Below are 26,884 nucleotides of genomic sequence, written 5' to 3'. Positions count from 1 at the left end.
TCCCCAATATTTTCATTTGTTAAGCCAAAGAAAAAATGAGGCATTAGACAAGTAAGTGACATAACCGTAGGTTATAAATATTTCCCTTTTTTTAGTATTGATTCCAATGAATTAAATGTCTTATTTGTGTTAAAGCTAATAGTAAGAGATTTTCACCATGTGTTGGTAATGGTAACATCAACATTTGCAGTAAAAACTGGTTGGTTGTTTGGTTATTTGGTTGGTTGGTTGGTTGGTTGGTTGGCTGGCTGGCTGGTTGACTGGCTGGATAAATGTTGTTATTGCATCCAATTGCTGCATTTTTTTTAATTTTGAGTTAATTAGATATAGCTATTCAAGTCATGTTGCTGGATTTTAACTTTTTGGTTTGCTGATATTTGTTTGATTTGGATGAATATGATCATTTCAAGTAAAAGTTGGTGAGATTGATAAATGACATTGTGACTACATTCATTTATTGCTGCTCTAAGCATGGTGACAGTCATGTAATATTTCCATTTGATTCTGTAGATCCCAACACACTACTAACAAATAACATGTCAGTGTCCGTCGAAATCTAGCCAGGAGGTATTTATGAATTGATAGCTGTATAAAGACTGGTGTTATTATTCCATCAAAGCTCATGCCATGTGACAAGACTGATATGTATTTGTGATTAGTATGGGGTGCCAAGTCATGAATAAAAGAAAACAAGTGTGATATAGCAGGGAATCATTTATTGCTCTGAAGTAGCCATGAAAAAACAGCATGGGATACGTGCGTCATTACTAGCTCATCCATTATGTAGACACAGAGCAATGAGAGATGCAGTCTATATTTAGGAGCATGTTTAAAAGATTCGTCGTATACCTGGGGGTTGTAGAATTGAAGAATGTATATTTCGTGAACTCTCATTCCAGTCTTCCTCTTCCATTTTATACCAATATATCAAGACTTTTTAGTAAAAACAACTCAATAAATGCCAGAAGTATTTTAGAGATGACACATATATATCCTTATTAGTGATTTTTCTATCGTTGAAGAGCAGAGTAACAGAAAGGGTAAAATGAATAAAAGTGACATAATCTACCATAATGATATTTGGGAAACCGGTAAATGAATGACTGGATGGGGAACACTGGTAGATTTTTTACTTATGCCCTGAGCAAAAACATAAAAAGATATATACATTGTATGTCTTGTTTTGTTTGGGTTTTTTTATCTGTAATTTTTATTTCATCTGAATAATCTCAGAATATTTTATGCATTGGAAATACAGATGGAGTTTAATTTTAATTTAATGCTAGGGTATGTTGATTGGAAATCATTCAAATAAAGATAAGATGATCTGATTTTAATCCTGTTTAAATCATTTCCTAGCAGGTCACGACGTCTTTAGCCTAGAGTGCAGGCTAGTGGATATTTTTGGCTTTTCCAACTGACTAGCATTTCGGCGTTTTGCTAATGGTCTTTTACTTAATGAAGTTTCAGCCAGAAAGCAGGCAAGATTCTTCTTGGGTTTTAAATTTGTCCCACTGTGCGATTTTTAAATTTGTCCTGCTGTGAGATGACGTCATTAGCATCCCCACATGATTAGAAACAACCCGGAGGGTTGAGATGTAGGCATGATTACCATATTTGATCATCACTGGGAAATCATTATCTAATTTTAGAGTTGAATACATGGCCATTAGCCGATGCTTGGCAAGGCAAGAGCCAAAATACTCACATGACTCTATAGGTCAGGGCATTTTTTTTTTGGATTTAAGAAGTTTACACACAGTTTTGTTTTTGGAAGAAATTTATTCTTGCGTAGGTTCACCCCAACACAGATACATTCAACAGTGCTTCTTCATCACCAGGGCATTGTTAAACTCAAGTGGGGTTAAAGACATAAATTGTAAAATATTTATTTGGCAATATAGCTAGAAGATAAAATCTGTTTGGTTCTTGTCATGCAGACTTTGATGATTACCCCAGTTTCAGTTGTACATAATTAAGCTTTAAGGAGTGATGCACTGATTTTGCAATGTCATAGTGAAACAATGTGTTTTGGGCAGGGCCTTCCAAAGAGCTCATGTATAAAGATTTACCCCAAGTGTTTTGTGGTGTTCGTCACTTTATTTTGTGAAAATGTGTTTATAAAGATAGGTAGGTAGATAGATAGGTAGGTAGGTAGGTAGGTTAGGTAGGTAGGTAGGTAGGTAGATAGATAGGCAGGCAGGCAGACAGACAGACAGACAGACAGACAGACAGACAGACAGACAGACAGACAGACAGACAGACAGACAGACATAAGGTTAAAGGGAATGTGTGTAAAATGGGTAAAGTTTCATATGGTGCATGATTGTATGACATGGATTAGGTAGTCTTAAAACATACTAGGGAAATCTACAGAATTTAGATACAGTGGAATATTTAGTATATAGGCAACCATGATTTTGATGCATAAGAAACGAGGTAGATTTTACAATGTCTAAAATGAATAGAAAGAATTGATGCTTTTTATAATGGGGAAAGGGTACATACCAATGTGACAACTACTGGATTGCATGAAAATATAATCATTTCCTTTACTCATTTTCTCACGTACAGCATTAATGTGTACGTAGCACTGTAATAACAGCAAAGTAACTGTTCTTGTGCTCATTTATTCATATTTCTTCTTCATATGCATCATTGTGTGAAAAACACCAACAACAAGGATACATGGTGTTATAACACGGTATGTGAGACACAGAGGACCACTGTGCTGTGTTAGGTCTGTGCCAGGGGAAATAATTTGACAGCACATATATGATCATGATATTCATTATATATCAAGGCACTTCAACAATATTTTCCATTAATCATAACTTTTTACTGGCATGAATCGTGTTGTGGACTTAGTTGCATAAGGTGACGCAAGATACAGAATGAATATGATTACCCTGGCATCATGCTATGTGTGCCAATGAACTAGAAACATTTAAGAATGCATTACAAGACATACCTGTACAGTAATTTATGTACCATGTATAGTTGCCTCAATAGCTCTACTAATTGCATATGTTAACCTTTACGCAATCTATTCTGTAAGAATGTCAAGAGCGTCAATCTTTTGCCATAAATGAGGATAAAAATGGTTGTAAAGATTGTTTGTCTTGTGATTTATAAAGCATCTAAATCTGTATTCTTTAACTTACACATTTATAGTTTATATTGTATGTTAACCTCAACTCTTTGTCAAGATTGTAACCACGATTTGAGTCTTCTTTTATTAACATTTTTTTGTAAATCTGTTTCACTTCACCTCGTTAGTTATTGCATGATTACCTCAACTCTATCTTTGACAAGAATTTTAATTCATGACAGTCTTTGTTTAAAGTGTCCTTCTAATGCTTTGCCTCCACTCTATTTTTACCTCCATTTTATTTTTACCTCAACTCCATCTTTACCTCCACTCTATCTTTACCTCAATGCTATCTTTCCCTCAACTCTATCTTTACCTCCATGCTATCTTTACCTCCATTCTGTCTTTATCTCCATTGTCTTTTACCTTCACTCTATCTTTACCTCCATGCTATCTTTACCTCCACTCTTAACCTCCACTCTATCTTTACCTCCATTTTATTTTTACCTCAACTCCATCTTTACCTCAACTCTATCTTTACCTCCATGCTCTTTACCTCCATGCTATCTGTACCTCCACTCCGTCTTTACCTCAATGCTATCTTTACCTCAACTCTATCTTTACGTCCATGCTATCTTTACCTCCATGCTATCTTTACCTCCAGTCCATCATTACCTTCACTCTATCTTTACCTCCTCGCTTTCTTTACCCCCTCGCTATCTTTACCTCCACTCTATCTTTACCTTAATTCTATCTTTACCTCCACTCTATCTTTACCTCCACGCTATATTTGAAAGAATTTCGACACTTAGTCTTCTTTTGAACCATTCATATATTCTAATCCTGTTCCATTAAACATTCAGTTATTGCATGTAAACCTCAACTATCTTTGTTCAGACTTTCAATCCATGATTACATGTACAGTTTTATTATAAACTATCTTTCTAATTCTATTTTGTTTGCCTTTTGTTTGCATAATGTTAACCACTGCTCTATCTTTTGACAAGAATTTCAATCCATGGCTGTCTTCTTTCAAAGTTAAATCTTTTTAATCCTATTCTATTTTCCTTAAATATTTAGACATATTACCTTAAACTAGAATATATTTGTCAAAACTTTCAATACAGTTTCAAAAAGAAATCACTTCTTTTATTTGAGGTATATTCCTTAAATTTCTAGCCTGTTATTAGTCCCTAATGGGCACTGCCCGGAGGGAGCTACTACATTGGGTTCCATCCATGCATCTGTCCAGCCATCTATCCAGCTGTCTGTCCGTGTATGCCTGCATTCATGTGTGCATGCATGCATGCATGTGTGCGTGCGTGCGTGCATTCACCATCATATCTCTGGCATGCACCAACTAATTTCAATCAAACCTGACACAAAGATATTACATGCTATGTGAGACATATGTGTGTTACTTTGTTTTGCCCAATTTGTGTTAGATTTCACTATATGCATCATAACTTTGGAAGTGTAATACGTAGTGACTCCATTCAAGTGTCTACACCCATATTTCGTGATAATTTTAATCATTACTTGGTTTTATTATGTGAGGCATATGCAAGTCTCTTAATTTTGTGTCCATGACCTCTCTAGCAAAATGGCGGCCATATTTGTAATAAAAGGTATATTTTGCTTGTTATCTCCAAAAGTTTTGAACATTTGGACACCATTTAAGTGTCTACCCTCGCATTGTCAATGGTGAACTTTCTAATGAACCCATGACCTTTGACCTTGACAAACATTTTCAAGGTGAAGAGAAAGGGTTACATTCTAGCTGTAGTCTCGAGATGGCCAAATATTATTGCTTATTATATTGAAAACCTAACACTACAAACATATCCATCTCTGGAAAGTCTAACAAAGCATTTCCATGTTAATATGACTTTGATTGAAGGCTTGTTTCAGTGTCCTCTTTAACTATGCTCTACTTTTGTCAACAATCTCAAATCAGTCTAAACTTGTAAAACATATTTTTATTTCATTTTATCTGAACTATTATGTTTTACAAAAATTTTATATTTTGAAGAAAAAAAATGGGTTTAATATAGGCATTTTTTTATTTTCTTTTTTTTACAGTTGCTAATGAAAGGGCTGCTAAAGATGACAGTGTTGTCAATTCAAGAAACGGGCATTTATCAAGTAGGTGTTTCATATCACCTTCTGGTCATGGGCAGGGCATTTATCAACGTGTTCTGTGTCATGGGCAGGGCATTTATCAATGTGTTCTGTGTCATGGGCAGGACATTTATCAAGTTTATGTACCTGTCGCTGTTTTGTGTCATTTGCAGGACATGTATCCAATCTAATTAAAATCTGATGTAGTGGTCAACTTAAGTCATTCACCTATAGATTCATAGTTTATATTACATGTTAGTTATCTTATCAAGATTCTACGTAATCCTACACGAAACATGTATCTTGTTCTTTATCAGACTTGCTACTTTCTTCAAGGCTTAGCTTTATAGTGTGCACATCACTCTGTAGTTGGACTGATCTTAGTTCCATATCATAAAGACTACTATTTTGTCCTGATTGCCGTTCACAACTTTTCACTCATAATTCAAGTAACTGTTTACTTTGTGTTAATTTGTATTACTTTCACCATAAAATGTGCCTTTGAAAGATACTATTTGACACTTCCTCTGAACACAATTCAGAAAGGGATTTGGATACGTACTATGTCAAATGTGGCTTGAATTGTTCAAGACATGGGAATTAAAAACAAAAAAGTTTGCATTTAATACTGGTACAGTTTAAACCAATCGTAGATGGTAATACAATCAATTGAACAATGTGAAGGCGACCTCTACATCAGAGTTTAATTAGAGTGGACATTTATCAACTTTATACATTACATGTAGGTTCTCAAATGTCAACCTATATGTCATGGGCAGGGTGTATTCATTACCATATACATTTCCATTCACTCTATACTTACAGGTTGGTTATTTCCATACTTACAGGTTGGTTGTTTATCAAGCATGTACTTTTTCATTTCATAGCTCTTGGCTGCATGGTGACTATCATTCATTGGTGTTCCTTGTTAGCTTCTCACCATGGGTAGGACATTATATTCTATATTGCCTTTTTGTCATGGGTATAGGACTATGTTCTATATTGCCTTCTTGTCATGGGCAGGATATGAGTCATATTCTACAGGGGTATACTGCCTTTTTGCCATGGATAGGATATTCTGTTCTACATGTATATGCCTACTTGTCATGATTATGGTGGGGATGTGTATACTTGTTCGATATAAAACAGGATACAAGTGTACATTTCTATATTGATCTCTTGTCATGGACAGGACATGTTTACATTTTCTACATGTATACTGCCTTCTTTTCACACACAGGACACTGTGTGTACATGTACATGTATTGCCTTCTTGCTATGGTTTAGACATTACGTGTACATTAGATGTTCCACATACTATAGTGCCCTCTACTGACACGGACAGGACATTATGTCTAGATGTTGTATACCTTCTTTTCATGTTGTGTGCATTATGGGTAGATATTCTGCATATTGCCCCTTCTTGTCATGGTCAGGCCATTATGTGTACATGTTCCATATACTGCCCTCTTGTGTCATGGGCAGGACATTATGTGTACAGATGGTCCTAATTTCCTTCTTCTCACTGTCAGACCATATCATGTGTACATGATCCATATTGCCTTCAAGTGTCATGAGCCAGGCATTATATGTACATATGTCCCATATCGCCTTTGGTTTATGGACATGAAGCATGTGTAGACATTCTGTATTGCCCTCTTGTGTCATGGGCAGGGAATATTTTATGTACAGATGTTTCATACTGCCTTCTAATCATGGACATGATTAAATGTGTACACATTCTGTATTGCCTTGTTGTCATGGACAGGACATTATGTGTAAATGTTCCATATTACCAAGTTGTGGATTGATACTTCATATTCTGTTGTCATTGACAGGACTTCCTATATCAATATGTATTGATTTGAAATTTCTTGTCATGGATGATACTGAGTATGACCTCTAATGAAAGGTAAAAGATTTGGAGCGCTCAGAATTACAAAAACTATCGCCACTTAATGTACCATGGGATAGCATTTTTTGTATGTGAGGCAAGACAATTGTTGCTTGGACAGGATATAATGTGTACATGTACTACATTCTTGTCATGAACAGGACAATTAGCAAGTCATCTTAGCTTACACTTAGAGGGCATACTGGGCATGATATTGATCAAATACATATATAGATTTTCGATATATGTCAATATCTAGTGATAGAGTCGTAGCTATCAAATGTGTGATCTCTCAGTTTATGGTCATGGGCATCATAATTCATTAGCCAAGGAAAATGCATTAACCTAAGGGGCCTTGTCACTTTGAATCAAAAACCCAAGTGACAAAATCCATATTCTTTGGGTGAATGAAGGAAAATATTTGGAAATAATATAATAATATAACCATCAGCCTAATTTATGATAAATTGAGAAGATGTTGTATTTAAAGCACCAACATTGCCATGACCCAGATATAAATTCCATTATTTGTTTGAATTGTTAAACTTGGCTTGCATGTGGAATATAGTGATTTACCTTTTAAGGAAAGGAATTTAAACCCCATGATAGTTTGAGGTGCAGTTTAAGTAGAAATGGGTTACTTAACTTTGATTAATAGGTTGACAATGTAAAATGAGCCGTATTAGCTTTAAGAATAGAATCTATAAAGAATCCAGACTGAAACCATAAAGTTATATTCTCTAACCAACTAAAGGACACTAAATTTCAAACACCAGATCAACTTAAGTGGGTGGAGTGTAAATTATTCATTTCTATCAAACATACAAATGTATCAGTACAATCAGAATTTATGATGTACGTAGAACATGAAGATACGATAAAATCACATAATATATTGTCCTTTTTATTGTCTATTGAAAATGTGGAAATTCATCTAAGGAGGGAAACAACCATTAAAATATAAATCACAACGATTGAATCAAAGCAAAACATTTACCTTCTCCTATATATACATTACTAGTGCAGTATAATGTATGAAATCAGATGAAAATTGATATCACTTTTTGGCAATGAGATTCTTGGTGATAAGAATATCTACTATTTTTGTTTAAAAGAGCTATAGATTGTGATTGTGATAGTGATTGGGGTATGATTAACAATACCATTAGGAAATCATTCGATGAGGTGAAGTCGGATATCATTGCATGGCATGATCACTCTGTGTATTTTGAAATCAACATGTTTTTCCAGTTTGAAAATTTTGTAAACATAAAATAAATGAGTCAAGTGTTAACAATTACACAAATACCTTATGGATGATTTAATATACCAAATACAATGTATGTTTAATACCTACTGTATTAACATTAAAATATGATTGATGAGTGCTTGGAACTAGAAGACATACCTCCGCAGTGAGGGCGCCCTCAAGTGTTGGAGCTCAATCACTAAAACTTGTAATACCATGGCTTCACAGAATCTTCACTGGAATTAAGATACAAACTCAGATCTACACCAAAATCTAAAGAGTTAATCTGTACATGTGTCTCATAGGCAGTCTTAATTTCAACATAGTTTCATCCAACCACTGCAGTCTGATCGAGTTTGAACCTGTCTGGTGTCAGCTGGGTTTGATTAAAAAATTAACCAGGTCTGTACATGTATAAAGAAAGGTGATACAAGCTAAAATTGACCATACTAAACAATGCAGGTTTCCCTAGGGTATTCCTGTTTCCTCATGCTTTAACACTCCATGTTTAGAAATGTTAGCCACCTTTGTGGGTTTCCTGACTGACAACAAATATAAACAATAAAATATTTTAATAAAAAACCATGACAACAATGGGCATCTTTTGACATGAATCTGCATAATGAATATTCATACTCATATTAATAACTGACCATCACTCCTTGGAGAATAGGGAGAACCCTACTATCCAGGTTGTGAAATCACTACTGGATCTTGAATTTTATCTTTCTTTGATGCTTTATTTCACACTTTTGTGACAAAACTGTGGATTTTTTCTTTAAGTGAAAGCGAGGAAGATAGTTGAAAATAATCAAAATTGTATAATATATTTATTACCAATAAAACAGACTGAAAACTCAATGCTTTTCACATAACCCTGTCTATACAACTCAGTAATCAGTTTCTTGTATTTTAAGCTCATCAAATAATGGCAAGACGGCGAAGTTAATCGAAGGATCAAAAATTCCAAATTGAAATATTGTCGATGTTCAGGATATCAAATAGTGATGAGACAGCGTGAAGTTAATCAAAGTATCTGAAATTCTAAATTGAAACATAGTCGGTGTTCAGGATTTCATTCTTGTATTTGATTGGTATTCATGGTATTAACCCATTCCAATTTTGACTTCAATTTCAAAATGCATTTTCTATACTTAAAAAGCAAAGATAAGATTATTCTGTTTGGAGAATTATCTGAAATTTAATTTTCATTTTCTATGAAGACAAGACTGCGTAAGAACTTGTACGTCATCGTTATATATTTAATATAATTTCAAATTTATAAAAATAGTTCTGAATCATCTTTGCTATATATATAATATGTGTATGTGTATAGTTATCTCAAATTTATTAATAAAAATAGAATTATTTATTTAAAGTATTGTAACTGAATTAATATACACATATTATTTATTTCATTCTGCAGCATGCAATCATTTCATTATTTTACCTTGTTTTCTCGATTACTTTGACTTATTTAAGTTTATTCATTTGTTGTCATTTATCTATTATTTCCATGCATGCGCATGAGTTTCTTCATTTCTTACTTTTTATTTCACTTTGGTTCTTTTATTTTTAAGGTAATGAATGTTTTACAGTATTCAAGCGATCCAATTCTTATTCTAAGAAGGGCTTTGGAACTTCCACAGGCCCAAGGTCCATGCCGAATCGAGAGGAAGAAATATCATCTGCATTGAACTTAGGGACAGAACATCTTCCACATGCAGACTCATCAGAAGCTGTCGATAAAGCAGCCATTCGACTAAGGGCTCTTTTGAGACATGTCGATAAAGGTGATGTCTCTGCAGCTGATCTGAAGAAAAATTTGGAATATGCAGCGTCTGTGCTTGAGGCTGTGTATTTGGATGAAACAAGGTAAGACATCTCTGTTTGCTTTCAATCTACTATACTGTCAGTGTGTTCTCCAGGGCAAAGTAACAATGCTGCCAAGGAAGTCGTCTCAGTAATTTTTTTGAGTTCGATATAAAAAAACAAGGTATTGCTCCTACTTTAATTGAATTTAAAAACTTCCATCAAAGTTAGAGAGCAAGACCTTGTCTTTCTATATCGAAGTCATTGACTTTCCAGCAAGTTCTAGCCATCCCATGCTGTCTTCAATCTCTGTAGTTGACCTGATCTCTGTTTAGTCAACAAACTCATAATTTCTATGTTCTCAAAGTAACTGGGGCACCAAGCCCTCTTGTAGTTGCTGTGTTCTCAAAGTAACTGGGGCACCAAGCCGTCTTGCAATTGCTGTGTTCTTTCTAAAGAAGATAATAGTGGCACTGAGCCCTCTTGTAATTGCTGTGTTCTCAAAGTAACTGGGGCACCAAGCCGTCTTGCAATTGCTGTGTTCTCATAGTAACTGGGGCACCAAGCCGTCTTGCAGTTGCTGTGTTCTTTGTGAAGAAGATAACAGTGGCACTGAGCCCTCTTGTAATTTCTGTGTTCTCCCTTACAGTAATGACCACCGATCAGAGTTTTGCTTGTTTTGCTGGAAAGCAAACACACAAATATAAGAAATGATTAAAATGCTTTCAATGTACCAGAGTATATGAACACAATACACCAGTTTAGTAATTAGTAAAAATTAGTAGCGACTAAAATGCCTTCTTGTACATTTACACAATGTACCAGTCTGGTAATTAGTAAAAATTAAGTAGTGACTAAAATACCTTCTTGCACATGAACACAACGGTACCAGTCTGGTAACTTAGTAAAAATAAGTAGCAACTAAAATGCCTTCCTGTACATGAACACAATGTACTAGTCTGGTAATTAGTAAAAATTAGTAGCGACTAAAATGCCTCTTGTACATAAACACAATGTACCAGTCTGGTAATTAGTAAAAAATAAGTAGTGACTAAAATGCCTTCTTGTTCATATCCACAATACACCAGTCTAGTTATCAGTAAAAAATAGTCTTTCAGAAGTACATGTAGATGGAGAATTTTCTAGTGGTGAAAATAATGATTCTAGGTGCAGTAGTCAGCATACCTTAAATTCTCCCATCCTGGTCTCCCTATCTGGCAGGTTCACTAGGTGTCCCTTATAAATGTCTCTAAGTCAATCTTGTAATATTCTAGAGAGAACATCATTTAGTTAGTTAGTTAGTTAGTTAGTTAGTTAGTTAGTGAGTGAGTGAGCGAGCGAGTGCATGAGTGCATGAGTGAGTGCGTGAACTGAATCTCCTATTCAGTGTTACCAACAAAATCTGCATATCAAAGACAACTGTCATTGTCATACATATTACAACATATATAATGTCATATTTGATGTAATTGCATAAGAAAAATATCAAAAAAGTACTATACTAAAAGAAAAACTCTCAGGAGTCAGAAAATAGCTAAAATGTATAGCAATAAATCAAGGAACTTTAGTATGCTATGAATCCATTGTTGTATTACCATAGCCTGTTTTACAGCACCGTCAAATGCACACCGTCAAGAAATATATCAACCACTGGTTTATGAGTATGAATCATGCTCTAACAAATATACCATAAAATAATTTGTTAAATACCAATGAAGGGCATGTATGGATCCATACATGCCCATCATTGGTATTTAACAAATTATTTTATGGTATATTTGTTAGAGCATGATTCATACTCATAAACCAGCAGTCGACAGTAAGGTAGAGTGCACCTTGGGAACAATTTCACTGAAAATCAAAGTTATTTCAATCTCTCCTTGTCTAGTTCCTAAAGGTATCGTTACAATTTACACCTCCACTCACAGTATAGTCAAAAGTCGTTACTCTAGAAGTCCTGAGATACATGAGATGTAATTTAAAATTCATCCACAGCCACCCACACAGTCATTAACATCATGTGTTTGTTAATCAGTCAAAAAATTCTACCCAATAATACAGTCCCGCATAAAGTTAGTGTTTATTGGGGCAGTTATGTAATGTCTTAAAATATGGTATATTTGTCAGCTCAGGACTGCTACTTATACACTGTTTACATCACTATAACAGTTGGGGTTCACTGATTGGATGAACAAGTTTTTGTGCTAATTGAGGGCATTTGACCAAACCACGTTGGCATCCTGACTAAATCACTCCAAACTTTGCCATCTGAAAGCTTGTTCCTGCTCCTTATGACATGATAAGAGAAATTTGGGGTTTCCCCATCTTGTTTTCAAGGAAATCGACATAGAGTTAAATACAGTTGTTGGCAGCCATAATGGATTCTAAAATGGCTTTATTGTAATATCAATGTGGCCTCTATTTTAAAACTCTTTATGGTGACCCCTCATTTTTGTCCTTGATTTGAACTGAGAATAGGTTTCTTCTTTCTTGAACAAAGTAAGAGAAAAAGTTTAAACAGTTTATTTTCAAGGTGTATTTCACTTTAACACAATAGTAGTTCAGTTGAATCACTGTTTTATGTATGTATGTATGTATGTCACAGAACCATGAGCTAAGAATATAAGCTGTAATCTCAGCTTTTAACACTACAAAGTTATAGTCATCAGCTGAATACCAATTGCTGCTTTGTGAGTAAGTATTTGTAGAGGAGAAAGACATGTCTGAGCTAAAAGACACTTGGTTATAAGACATGAACATAACAGTTCAACTATACAATGCTATGCCTATTACAAGTAGTCCTTACATAGACCAACCCTACTGGTTGAACTGTGTTCATACTGACATTAGGGCAAATTGCATTGTTTGATATATGTCCTGTACAAATATCTGTTCAAATACTGTTACTTTAATTGCATGTTATTAAATTGTTATCTAGGTTTACAACATGTTCTAGATTTATAAGGCCATTTAAAACAGCAAAAAAATATTCGCACACATGGACTACACACACATGCACGCATGCACACACGCACACACACACACACACACGCACGCATGTACACATGCATGCACACGCAGGGATTGACACACATGCACACACAATCACACACACATGATGGATAAACATTTACACATTATACACTAATGGACATACACTTGTTTGCACACAAATGCACACACATGGATTGATTCACTACAAACACACATATATACACTGTACTGTACACACATAAATTTATGGCACACATGTGGACACACACACACACACACACACACACACACATACAATCCCATTCCATTGCTACTTGCATTCGAATAGTGGGAATAACTTGACTTTGAAAATTACCTTTGTGTGCATTTGAATAACGTACCAAAAGTTATGGGGTTGCAAATAATTGCAATAAAAAAAGAAATGTTCTGTATGATACAATTCTTTGACTTTTAATTCATATAAATCACAGACTTGTAAGAGGTTTATGACCTTTGACCTTTAGCAATTCATCATCTGTGTTATCCCAGGTTTTATATGACTGTGATGTGAAGTAGCTGACATTCTGACGTTTTGATGACGTTTTGTCGTATCAGCTGTTACAGAATCTTGATTGTAAGTAGTTTTTAAATAGGTAACAAACCCTTAGAATGTTTTGTATTCTTTTCACATCAAATGTGTAATACATCTTCATCTTTTGCTACTAAATGCTAGATTACAGTTTTAGAATATGTATTGATGTAGAAAATGAACCCCAACTATATGTAGCAGATAGATGTTGATTTCAATTCAAAACTATACAGTTCCATTAGGGGAAAAGTATGGACTATTCCATTGATTCATGGGGGTGTCGAATAGTCCATTGATTTAGGGGTATGTATATCCTTTGACTGAGGGGGTATGGAATATTTCTGATTGGGAAAGGTATTTTGGAAAGATGAGGAGGAATATAGAATATTCAATTCACTAAGGGAAGGGTGGAATAGTCCATTCACTAAGAGGGAAAATGGGATATTCAATTCATTGTTAAGGGAAAAAGTATGGAATATTACATTGATTGAGACAGCGTGTGTGGACTTTAACACTGACTGAGGGGAGGGTAGAGCACAATTTCTTTTCTTTTTTTTTCTTTTTTTTTTGCTTTTCTGAGAAGGGAGAAACACCTGGTGCATTCACGTAGCCCATTTTGTTTCTTTTTTTATATACATTTGTTTGTACAACAGATGGTGGTGGGGGGAGATTAAGTACAGACTAATATAACAATACTTAAAAGTGAGGTAATCTCAGGTTAGGAACACATTCTTAGTATTCCATATATACAACTAGTAGCTAAGAATTATATTCATCCCATTTTTATTTCTTTTTTGATATTCATTTGTTTAAAGTTATTTGTACAACAGATGTGGGGGGGGGGGACTGAGTACGGTCTAAAATGAATAATTATGATATTTAAAGTGAGGTAATTTCAGTGGTTAGGAAGACATTCTTAGTATTCAGTATATACAGCTCAATAGAATAACATCCCATAATATAGGTAGTGTAGAGACCCATGGTAAGTCTAATAATTACTGAAGGTGATAATTTGGTCATTAAAGTAGTCCCTGTAGTAATAATTAAATACTCGACAAGCAATTGTAATGACATGCAGTACTAATGTATCTCATTGTGAAAAGAATGTTGAACATTTTTATCAATTGACTCTTTGATGGCAGTTATTACTTGATTATTAGTTGTATTTTGCCTGAAATAACTCAATTAACTTTTGAAACAGAATATTATAAATAGATTTGCTAGAAATTGAAATAATAGTGAGGACATTCAAGCCAGTTTTGTACTTTATTGTGTTATCAAATTTAGATTTGGAAATGTACCAAATCTGAGGTTGTGATCTCTAAGCACCATACAACAACCTTGTTTTACATACTTTTTATGTAATGGAACTATAATCATAGACAGTAGAGGGGGAGACCTCTACTGTCTATGCTATAATAAGGTCAGTAGAGAATATATTGTTTATCGTTCCGAGAATCAATAGGACAGTACAATGTAGTTACTTTGGAATGGTAAAATTGGAAATGAATGTAACGTTTTGATCTGACCGATCTATCAGCTCTGTAGTAGATGGATCAAAACGTCATATTCATTTCCAATTTACTGATCCAAAGTATCGATATTTTACTGTCCAACAGTAGGCTCAGGACCATTATGTCACTATAATGATTAGTGTATTTGTCTTGGAATCTACACATGTCTAGTTGAGCCTAATACTGCTGACATTTGTTTCTTAAAGCACTTTTGAGTACAATGTACAAAATAGAATAACCCAGCACCAAGTTAATGCATATATAGATCTATAGACTGAAGCTGAATTTAAAATTTAGATTCAACAAGTAGTTGTTATGAGTTGGGTAAGAATTTGTTGATATTCAACACTTTTATCAAACAAAAATATACAAATTCCCACTACCCCAGCAAGAAAGAGTGAATTTTATCTTTTTTTTACTTTTTAAAAAAAATTATTTTTACAAATTCTTTTTTCAAGGGCCATGAAGATATATATAAAGTATGGTGCTCATTAATTATTTATTGTGTAACGGGGTCAAAGTTAACTGTCTAAAGCTATGTACACGCTTGAATAGGAAAAACAAGTACGGTATAAAAAACATTGTTGAGTTATTGTGGGAAAGTTGATGGATTCTCCAGTGGGTTTGTGTTATATTGTAATGAGCAAAGATTTATGCTTGTGCAGAATTAACCCTTTCATGACTAGAGACGAGTTTTAAATAATATGGGGACCCAATTTATATGAATATTTTCATAATTACAATAATATTACTTTATTAGGAAGTTACATTTCTTTAATTCCAGTCTAAAATGAAGTTGATATATGCCAAAAACTTACATAAAACAAGAATTTTGTCCACACAATTTTGGCGGGAATGTTTTCAGTATTGAAGGGGTTAATAATTGTTTTGGAAATTGAATATTAATTTTCAATAATGTAGTACAAGATGTCAGGAAAAATTGGTGATTTGTTTTTCAAAAATTAAGTCAAAATTTCCTTTCAAAAAAAGATGTAATCTGTGTACATGTTTGGTTGACCTTCAAAATCTGAGTCAAACATTTGCAGAGTTTGTTCCGAGTTGAGTAGATTTCGTAATTAAAAGTGACATATGGCATGAATACAATTCCCCTTCACAACCAGAAAGGTATGATTCCTTTCAGTTTAATAGCCTGTCAACACATAATATGTGTATCTGTGTTGATGTGATGTTGATAGGGAACATCATTGTGTGGTGTGTAATTGTTTACAAATTCATGACAGTCTGTTACAGGGACTTGCAAGCTTTGTTGTGTATCGGCTAATGGATGTGTTTTATGGATGGCATTGTGGAATGGTATGTCAATGTAAGGGTGACTTTAATGCAATATAGACAGCAACGTCACACCTGAACTGCTTCAATACAAAAGTTTCTGTAGTGTGTACAGAAAAGAATAACAAATATGTACTATTGTTAAACTAGGTGAAACCTTATTCTTTGTTTTTTTACTGGCCCCAAGCATACACACGTTTTGGTCGACCTCAGCAAGGTCAGGGGTTAAGTATTGGATTCTAACCATGGTAGATATGGAGAACTCCTAGTATCAAATCATCACATTTGATAAAATGTTTTTATATTGTTGAGATAGATACAACGGTTTGTTCAGATTATGCGTGTATTTGCAAACGAGTGATTTATTACCTAGTATCGAGTAGCTGAGTACATAGGTACAGCTGCTTTTGTCATCATCACCTGTGGAGTAGCTACCATTTAAGAACTCATTGTGTTGACGGGGACCGATTGCTTAGCTGAAATAACTCCAAACGCCACAATGCCAGGACGAAGGTACAACAACTTCTCTGTGATTTAGCACACATTTTCAGTATTCTACACCTATCTAACATTAATTAACCTCTTAAATTATCATTTTTTTATAAATAATTTTGATTTTCACTATGTTTTTATGTAGATTTGTATAACCATAGTAACTGAGATTTAGAAAATCATGGATTACTTACACATGTTAGTTATTAAACAACAAATCCTCAGTTTTATAGGAAAACACTGCGAAATGCCAGGGAAATGTGGTAGCTGTTTTTTACTGCCTGTAAAAAGTGACGACTAGAGCGAAATGCCACAGTGAACATTGTATGACAACCAAAGTTACAATGTACAATACATGGGTCATATGTCGCTACTTTTGTTTATCAAATATCTGCTCCAAAGTGCCTGTATACACATTAACTTTACAGCTTTGTAGCTAGTCATTTGAGTGCATGTACGGTCATAAACTTTGTCTGTATATACAGTTACACCAACTTGCTTTCCGCCATACTGGTTTAGAAACGTACTGTATATTATTTTATCAACAAAATAAATACAAAAAATGGTACAGTAGTATCCCTACTATGGATAGTTTTGTCGTCAAAGTTTGATGCAGAGAAAAATTTGACCTGCTTTAATATACAAGTCGTCCTTGTCTGGCCCCTTAAAACAGATCAAAGTTTGAAGTGGGTATAATCTAATAGCCTGCAATCCGTTAGCTGGGAACCCATACTCAGTATAGGGTATTTGATGTTTTGATTCTTTCCATTCCACTGTTTAAAAGATACCATATATTCCAGGCTAGACATACATCCATAAATAATTAAATAGTATCATTTCCTAGAACATGACAGCATAAAGTCAGGCATGATAAATTTTTTAGTACTGATTTTTTAGTACTGAAACCAGGACAGCTAGTATGGATTCCAGGTGAAAAACTCATATTCAACTAAATACACAACGTAGCACAATAGTCAGCCTCTGTAGGATATGACAATTAGAGTTACTCTGGAAGCCATCTAAGATTAACTCTATTGATGAGGTTTTTGAAGACATCTAGCCTCCCTTCAGATGTCAGTGAATAAAGTGAATATGTATTCCTTTAACTGGATTCTTTGGTTAGTATATAGAACAGGACGTACAACATGGATTCCATGCCTGGAGGCTCTAATAGTCATTCTATTTCTGGTATTTTGCTTAAATTTCTGTATTTTAGTACTAAGCAGAAAGACCTGTTTCCTAGCTTACAATATGTATTTTATTTCCTAGAAACAGAACATACAATGTTAACCTAGAATATAGGCGATGAGAGTTTTGAATTTTTTCCTCTCAGGAAATCAAAATTCAACCGCCTGGATTCTCTAAGCTAATACATTCTGAATTCGTGAACTGGTGTCATGGTCTAATAAATCTCAGTATTATTGTGTAGATTTATCACCTATATGGCAGAAAACTCATAAAAATATAACAGCTACTCATTTTAGGGTATCAAAATGGCAGGTTGTGTCAGATTAAACTATTCAGAGTGAATTATTGACCTTAGTTCTTGAATTTTGTTGGATTAGTGCAAAAAACAGATAAAAGAAGATATAACTTGTCACAAGTAGGTTTAATCAATAGAGATAGAAGTCCTTTTGTCAGTGGTTTTAAAAGGAACCATAATTAGTTCCAACATTTTGACCTTATAGTCATAGAGAAGGTCAAACTATTAAAATATTTGTTGTTCTGGATATATAATGTATATCCCTTTATCACTTTTTTCACGACTTTAAAGTGACCCTTCTGATGAAGATTGGTTATTTATCTGGGAATTTTAATTCATAAAACAACTCATACTAGTTCTTCTGCTTGGAAATACAATGTGAAACAACATGTATCAAGTCCTTGTTTGTAACTCAATTTATTGCAAAACATTGAAAACTGTGTACAATGTTTGTTATTGTACGTACGATACCAAACATTGTACACATTCTTTAGTTTTTTTACAATTTATTGAGTGTCAAACATGGACTCGATAATGTTTTTTTACATTGTATTTCCAAGTTGAAAAATATAGGAAAGTTATTTTATTAATAAAATAATCTAAATAGATACCATTTCTCATAAGCGACTTTAAAGGAACTCTCACAAGTAATTCAGTGACTCTATAATTATGGAGGGCTTCTTCAGGGATAATAAAATGACAAAAAAGGACAGGGTTTTAAAAAATGATTGACCTAACTTCAGTTTAACTTGAAAAATCTCCAACCGGACTTTAAACTTAAACAAAGTGGGTTCAGATTTAGGAGCTGTTGACTTCTCAAAGCATAGATTAAATTCAACACTATGTGTCATTCAACTCTAAGTACTTACTCACTTTTTTACTTCAGAATAAATGATCTAGTGAGTTCAAGGGTGTGATTAACATAGTTTTATTCAAGTTAAAAAGTCAAATATATAACAAAATTATAGTGGTGTTGAATATGAATAGCTATAGTGCATACACACAATGAACATTGCTCTGATTAAAACCACGATTTTATGTTTTTATTTTTGTTTTGTTTTTTGTTTTTGTTTGCTTGAAATCATCAATAATATCATTTGGAAAGAATTTGACTGAATTCTTGTCAGAAATGTTTTATCCCAGGGATTGCAAGGACTTTCAAATAAGTTTAGTTTTCAAATTCTTGCATAATAATTAGTGTAATTTTTATATTTATGAATGTATTTTGACATCATGTTCATTCTTACACATTGCTTCTTTGCACATGATATATTGTAACAGTTGTAATTTACTAGACATAGCAGCTTGAATGCTTGACTAGTTTTCAATTGATTCAAGGTCAAACTGTACTTGTTGATTTTGCTTCACTGAGTAATTGTGAACTTTTATAGGAGTGGAGTTGACCCTTAACAAGAGGTAACGTTTGTTCTGTGACATTATTAATGGCCCCATATTCTTTATTTGTACAAATTGTTGTGTGTTTTGTTTCATTCAAAGTGACCGTCAGCATTTGAGACTTCACAGACACTGCCACCACTGCCGCTACCACCACCACCACCACCACCACCACCACCACCATCACCGCGTGACCACCTGCATTAGCTTTGATTTATCATACTTCAACTTATTGATTTTAGGACCAGTGTTAATTAACACATCAAACATAATACATAGCTGTTTTACAGTTATTGTAACACAGACTTACAAGTATTAAAATTGATAGTATATCAGCATATATAGTTTTAGCCAAATTTCTAAATGTTATTGTTTTGATTACATAGTATTCATACGTTTAGCATCGTAATTGTAAACATGGGGGAGGGGGGGTTCATGACGTGTATTTTTGGTGTTATATGTTGAAATTTCCAATTTTCATATTTTTCTCAAACTACTACATCAAAAAAGTGTATCAACAGGGAGAAACTGTACAGTGTCTGGTACAGCAAACCAAATCATGTAAACTTTTGTTCCAAACATGTACAAAGAAAATTACTACCATGCAGAATCTCTGTCAACACTCTCTGGTAAAGTTGTGACCTGACCCACTCTTTGGTACAGCCGTGACATATGTCACATGAGCCTAAACAAGGTGAAGTGTTCAGTTGCAAACTACAAGTACCACATGTACCTTTCTTTGTAGGTGTTTCACTGTTTATAACAAAAGTTTACTTAAATCGCTATAATACAAATACAGATGAAATTTCATTTGATATCTATTTAGCCTGACAATAACCCTGTATAACCTCCCAAGCTACATAAATATTTTGATATTTTAATGATATTAATTAGGGTGCAATAAACTTCATGAAGGTGTGATTTTAATATGCCTACTTCAACATTGCTACTTGACATGACTGTAATAGATACATACAATATGTGTAGATTGTTGTTAGATCAAACACAACGGGTCAAAGTCTGTCACATACATGACACTTATGTATTTTTTACAAACCTGTATTTCCATAAGGCCAAATAAAAAAAATTGTGTGGTTCCAGTAACGCCGATTTTAAAATATCCTGAACTTTTTTCAGTGCATGTAAAAAAAAATTTATAACTTGCTTTTGTTTTGCTTCAGGTCATGTTTTCCATTGTTTATTTAGAGTCCTTCGATATTTCCTTCTCTGAAAACTAGAACTTTGTGAGCCTTCTGTTTATTATAAAACACAGAAATTATAAAGCAGTGATTAGTACTATCAGATGTGCTACAATACCATGGTCAATATTTCTAGTACTTTTGTGACCTTAATCCCTACTTGCTACTAAAACATGTAGTTCTGCCCAGTGATCAGTTCTGCCCAGTGATCTAAATCTGTTATGTAGTCAAGTAGAAGCTTACTGTGAGTCAATAATTGTTTTCTTTGTAAAATATGTACATTTCATGGCTCCTACAGTATAGTGACCATATGGAGGAAAAATAAGTATTTATCTTGAATTATTAGTTCCTGTTTAAATAAAGAAACTTTCCTATGTTTTTATTATCTTGAAAAACAACTTGAAACATCATAGACCAATATCATGTTTATATCTCAATAATTTCCGAAAAACTTGTAATGAATGTCAAAGATTTTGTTGATTTTTTCCTGTATAACTTAGACACTCCATAAGCCCTGGTATTCTTCAATATTAGTGTTCACATTTTTACCACCAAAGGTACTGCCTAAGTCGATACACACACAAAAGCATGTTATTTGTTTTGTTACTATTTGAACATTATTATTTTCTCATCCTATTTTATCCTTGGAAACCAACAACAGCTTTGACACTAGAGTTCAATAAGTGTCAATTACATGCATTGACTAATTATAGATAAACTCTGAGTCAGCATAAACATAACAATACCTTGGACACTATAGTACCATATAGTACAGTGTAATATGGTGCAGTGCAGTATAGTACAGTGCAGTGCAGTACAGTACAGTACAGTGCAGTACAGTGCAGTACAGTACAGTACAGTACAGTACAGTACAGTACAGTACAGTACAATAAAGTAACAACTAGTATAGTGCAGTACAGTGCAATGCAGTACATTGCAGTACAGTACAGTGCAGTACAATTTACAGTACAGTGCAGTACAGCACAATAAAGTAACAGTACAGTGCAGTACAGTACAGTACAGAGCAGTACATTGCAGTGCAGTACTGTACTGTGCAGTGCTGCCAATGCTACAAATTATGATGAAAAGTCTATATTATAGATTCATATAATCATTGCAGTATGCTTTCTGACTTGTCTAGCTTGGGGCTAGCTATGTTAGTCCAGATGGAGACTGAATTGACTATCTATCTTGAAACTATAATGATTCGTCAGAACATCAAGCCAGTATGTTGAGTCAGATAGCCTGTATTGGTCTACAGGCTACTTAACATACCTACATAAATCATTACTTACAACATATGCTATGGAAAACATGGTATAGTAAATACATACTATAGACAAAATATCACAATACAACACTCATTATAGCTATACTGAAGAGATCTAGCTGTCTTGATTTACATGTATCAGAAAGGTATTCCACAAGTGGAAGGTTATCATCTGAACTAACAATATAAAACAAATTTCTTTACTATTTGAATAATAAGGTAAAAAATTGTTGGGCTGGGTACTAAGCACCTAACCAGCATGTGGTGTTAGCAATTGGATGGGTGAATACATGCACCAGTCCTATGTTAACACTTAGCTTTCTCAGTGCTATAACAGTGTGCTGGTACTATCACCTCAAAAGCAAGTGTTAGCTAGCAACTGGAAGGCTGAATAGCGAATGCATGAACCAGCCATATGTTAACACCAACCTCACCAGCAAGTGTTAGCTAGCAACTGGAAGGTTGAATGAATGTGTGTATCAGACTAATGTACACAACAGTCTAGCTCAGGCTCAGGGCTAACATCAAGCTGACACCTGAGGCTGATCACATCAGAAAGAGATTCTTGAACTGTTTATACTGTAAACCCAACAGTTCATGTTATTTGAATACTTGTATGTAATACATATACTAGTGTACTGATTACAAATTTTGATTTGAAAAGTATTGCCCTCAGCTCACAGTTGTTTTAAAAAAGGTTTGTCATTTCCAAACTATAGGTATAATTTTATTGTTAGGAAATGAGGCTTTATGGGGACTATAGAAAGTAACAGGGGCTCTATGTTAAAAGTTAATTGTCAAGTATTGAAAAATGAAGTGATGATGGGTTTTAGCCAGTTTATACTGAGCTCTCTTAAAAAACTCAGGCTTGCACTCTGAACCCCTATATGTCTCGTTAATTTTCTTAGCATGTTACATTTACTTAGAAATTTACAGTTTAATACAGATTCCAAGCTATTCTTGATATCAAGATCAATGAAAGGAGATGTTGCTTGGTAAATATTGAAAAATGAAGAAAGTCAGTGGTTGTTTTTACCGATGACTCCACTTCTTTTCTACACCCCCAACATGTACAGTACGTTAGTTTCCATTCAAGCTATTGTTGATCATAGTGAAATACAAACGAGTTGACAAAGTGTAAAAAAGCAACTGGCAAAAAGCCTATTGTGGAAATGTTGAAATACATTGCCCTTCATTATCTGACATTTGACTAAGCTTTGCTCTCCATTATAAGAGAAATGAAAGCCAGTCAGCTCATGTAACTGTTATTGTTAGTGTATACCTTTGAGTTTTGTCAACAAGGATCAGTAGAGTATGCTATCAGAAATTTACTAATAGGCCTTCTTATTGACGATGAAGGGTAGGCCTGCCAATTATAGTCACTCATTGTGACATATGTTGTTCTAACACTGTTATAGATGATGAAGAGTAGACGTACCAATTAAAGTCACTCACTGTGATGTTCTACAATTGTTCTAACACTGTTATAGATGATGAAGAGTAGACATACCAATTACAGTCACTCACTGTGATGTTCTACAATTGTTCTAACACTGTTATAGATGATGAAGAGTAGACGTACCAATTACAGTCACTCACTGTGATGTTCTACAATTGTTCTAACACTGTTATAGATGATGAAGGGTAGACATACCAATTACAGTCACTCACTGTAATGTTCTACAATTGTTCTAACACTGTTATAGATGATGAAGGGTAAACATACCAATTACAGTCACTCACTGTAATGTTCTACAATTGTTCTAACACTGTTATAGATGATGAAGGGTAGACATACCAATTACAGTCACTCACTGTGATGTTCTACAATTGTTCTAACACTGTTATAGATGATGAAGGGTAGACGTACCAATTACAGTCACTCACTGTGATGTTCTACAATTGTTCTAACACTGTTATAGATGATGAAGGGTAGACATACCAATTACAGTCACTCACTGTGATGTTCTACAATTGTTCTAACACTGTAACAGTTATAGATGATGAAGGGTAGACATACCAATTACAGTCACTCACTGTGATGTTCTACAATTGTTCTAACACTGTTATAGATGATGAAGGGTAGACGTACCAATTACAGTCACTCACTGTGAAGTTCTACAATTGTTCTAACACTGTTATAGATGATGAAGGGTAGACGTACCAATTACAGTCACTCACTGTAATGTTCTACAATTGTTCTAACACTGTTATAGATGATGAAGGGTAGACGTACCAATTACAGTCACTCACTGTGATGTTCTACAATTGTTCTAACACTGTTATAGATGATGAAGGGTAGACATACCAATTACAGTCACTCACTGTGATGTTCTACAATTGTTCTAACACTGTAACAGTTATAGATGATGAAGGGTAGACATACCAATTACAGTCACTCACTGTGATGTTCTACAATTGTTCTAACACTGTTATAGATGATGAAGGGTATAGACATACCAATTACAGTCACTCACTGTGATGTTCTACAATTGTTCTAACACTGTTATAGATGATGAAGGGTAGACGTACCAATTACAGTCACTCACTGTAATGTTCTACAATTGTTCTAACACTGTTATAGATGATGAAGGGTAGACATACCAATTACAGCATTCTTTTACAATAGTTCTAAGACTGTGTGTATAACTGTTTAGCCCAGGTAGAGAGGACTTTGAAGCCCAGATACCAATCTCATTAAATTCCCATGTAGTGGTCAGCTAAGTACATTAATAGTTCAGTTTAATCATTTTACTTTTGTTTTACTTGTATTATCATTTGTTATAAATGCATGTTATCATCGTGGTCGCTAATCAAGACCAAATATGAAAATATGGCCATTCTTGAAACTTTCCGTGAAAGAAGAAAAATACAATACCAGCTGTCTAAAATAGAACTTTCCAATTGGCAGGTAGTTTTAGGGTGTTCAATATACCCAACTTAGATCAGACTTAAGGATACACTGATTAAATCATTCCTCAGTAATCTATCACAGAAAATATCATTACAGAGTCAGTTCTAAAAATAAGACAGCCCTGCAGGTATCCACAGCAGTCATTATCACAGCTATCGTATATAACTTTTGTTCATCCATGCATATAATGACCAATATACCAAGTGCAGGTATAATGTGTGGTAATTGTGTCTGTTTAGAAATACTGCAGTTTATGGATCGACATCAATAAACACACACAGAGGAAGAAATCCACCAAATCCAATCCATCCAAAAGTTAATTAAGCCATAGGGATTTCAGTCACCGGGAGAAATTATTACTTATTTTTAGAGGAATTGATACTGGCAGAGTTAAATGTAATAGTCTACCTGAGTCCCCTAGGTGTCTTACCAGTGTTCCTCATCAAAAGTATTATGTACATCTTGTATGTTATGTGAATTTAATCGTTATTTTTGATATTTGGTGAAATTCACAGATTTTGTATTAAGTAGCTTGTAGGTCTCTCTCTCTGTCTCTCTGTCTCTCTGTCTCTCTCTGTCTCTCTGTCTCTCTGTCTGTCTCTGTCTCTGTCTCTCTCTCTCTCTCTCTCTCTCTCTCTCTCTCTCTCTCTCTCTCTCTCTCTCTCTCTCTCTCTCTCTCTCTCTCTCTCTCTCTCTCTCTCTCTCTCTCTCTCTCTCTCTCTCTTTAATCTCTTTATCAAATCTGTGGATATACATGATTTTCATGTACAGCAAACATTTGAAGCTCGTCGAGATACAGTTAGCTTTTATGGAAAAAAAAATGTAGAAGAAGCTTTTAAAAGCAAACTGATGTTCCAACTGACAGTCATTGATATTCTAGATAGCAAGAATTGACCATTCAATTAGATTTTACTACCAGAGCTTTATAATATGTCAGCCGTCGGATAAATTGTAACCCTTGTCACTGACATCTCTATTTCTTGTTACGGAAAGTGGTAGTTAGAGTGTCATGTCACTAAATCATCTGTTTTCTTAGTGCAGATGATGTGCAGTTATAGTATATCACACTAGTAAATCTACAATGTTTTTCAAACATTGGGCAGAATATACTTGCCACACCAGTAAATCTTGTTTCCGTAACAAAGCACATGTTGTTATCATGACGATGACAATAAATTTTCTGTTTTTTGTAAAACATTGCATGTGTCACGACCGTCAATTTCCTGTTTTTGTATAAAAGATCACGTGGCATGCCAATAAATTTTTTGTTTTCATAATTAAACAAAAATATATTGCATGTAGTTAAAGAGAGTCAAGGCAATAAATTTTGTTTTTCTAAAGCATCATGTCTAAGTTATCGTGTCACGCTAGTAATTTATATGTTTTTTGTAAAGCAATGACATTGCTATCGTGTCACGCCAGTAATTTATATGTTTTTCATAAAGCAATGACATTGCTATCATGTCATGACGGTAAATTATCTGTTTTTCGTAAAGAAATGACATTGCTATCGTGTCATACCAGTAAATTATCTGTTTTTTGTAAAGCAATGACATTGCTATCGTGTCACGCCAGTAAATTATCTGTTTTTCATAAAG

At 34.2% G+C, this 26,884-nt stretch overlaps 1 protein-coding gene across 1 annotated transcript in view; it reads left to right on the top strand.

The window, feature by feature from the left end:
* The window catches only part of LOC144451063 (dual specificity calcium/calmodulin-dependent 3',5'-cyclic nucleotide phosphodiesterase 1A-like), a 144,328-nt gene that overhangs the window by 96,797 nt on the left and 20,647 nt on the right, over window positions 1-26,884 (top strand). The window contains exon 2 of the mRNA XM_078141823.1: window positions 10,005-10,230. Within this exon, the coding sequence (XP_077997949.1) occupies window positions 10,005-10,230 (226 nt within the window). The remainder of the gene's footprint in view (window positions 1-10,004; window positions 10,231-26,884) is intronic.

This window comes from Glandiceps talaboti, chromosome 20 (genome assembly GCF_964340395.1).
Source record: "Glandiceps talaboti chromosome 20, keGlaTala1.1, whole genome shotgun sequence".
Taxonomy (NCBI): domain Eukaryota; kingdom Metazoa; phylum Hemichordata; class Enteropneusta; family Spengelidae; genus Glandiceps; species Glandiceps talaboti.
This window is presented reverse-complemented; position numbering and strand designations above follow the sequence as displayed.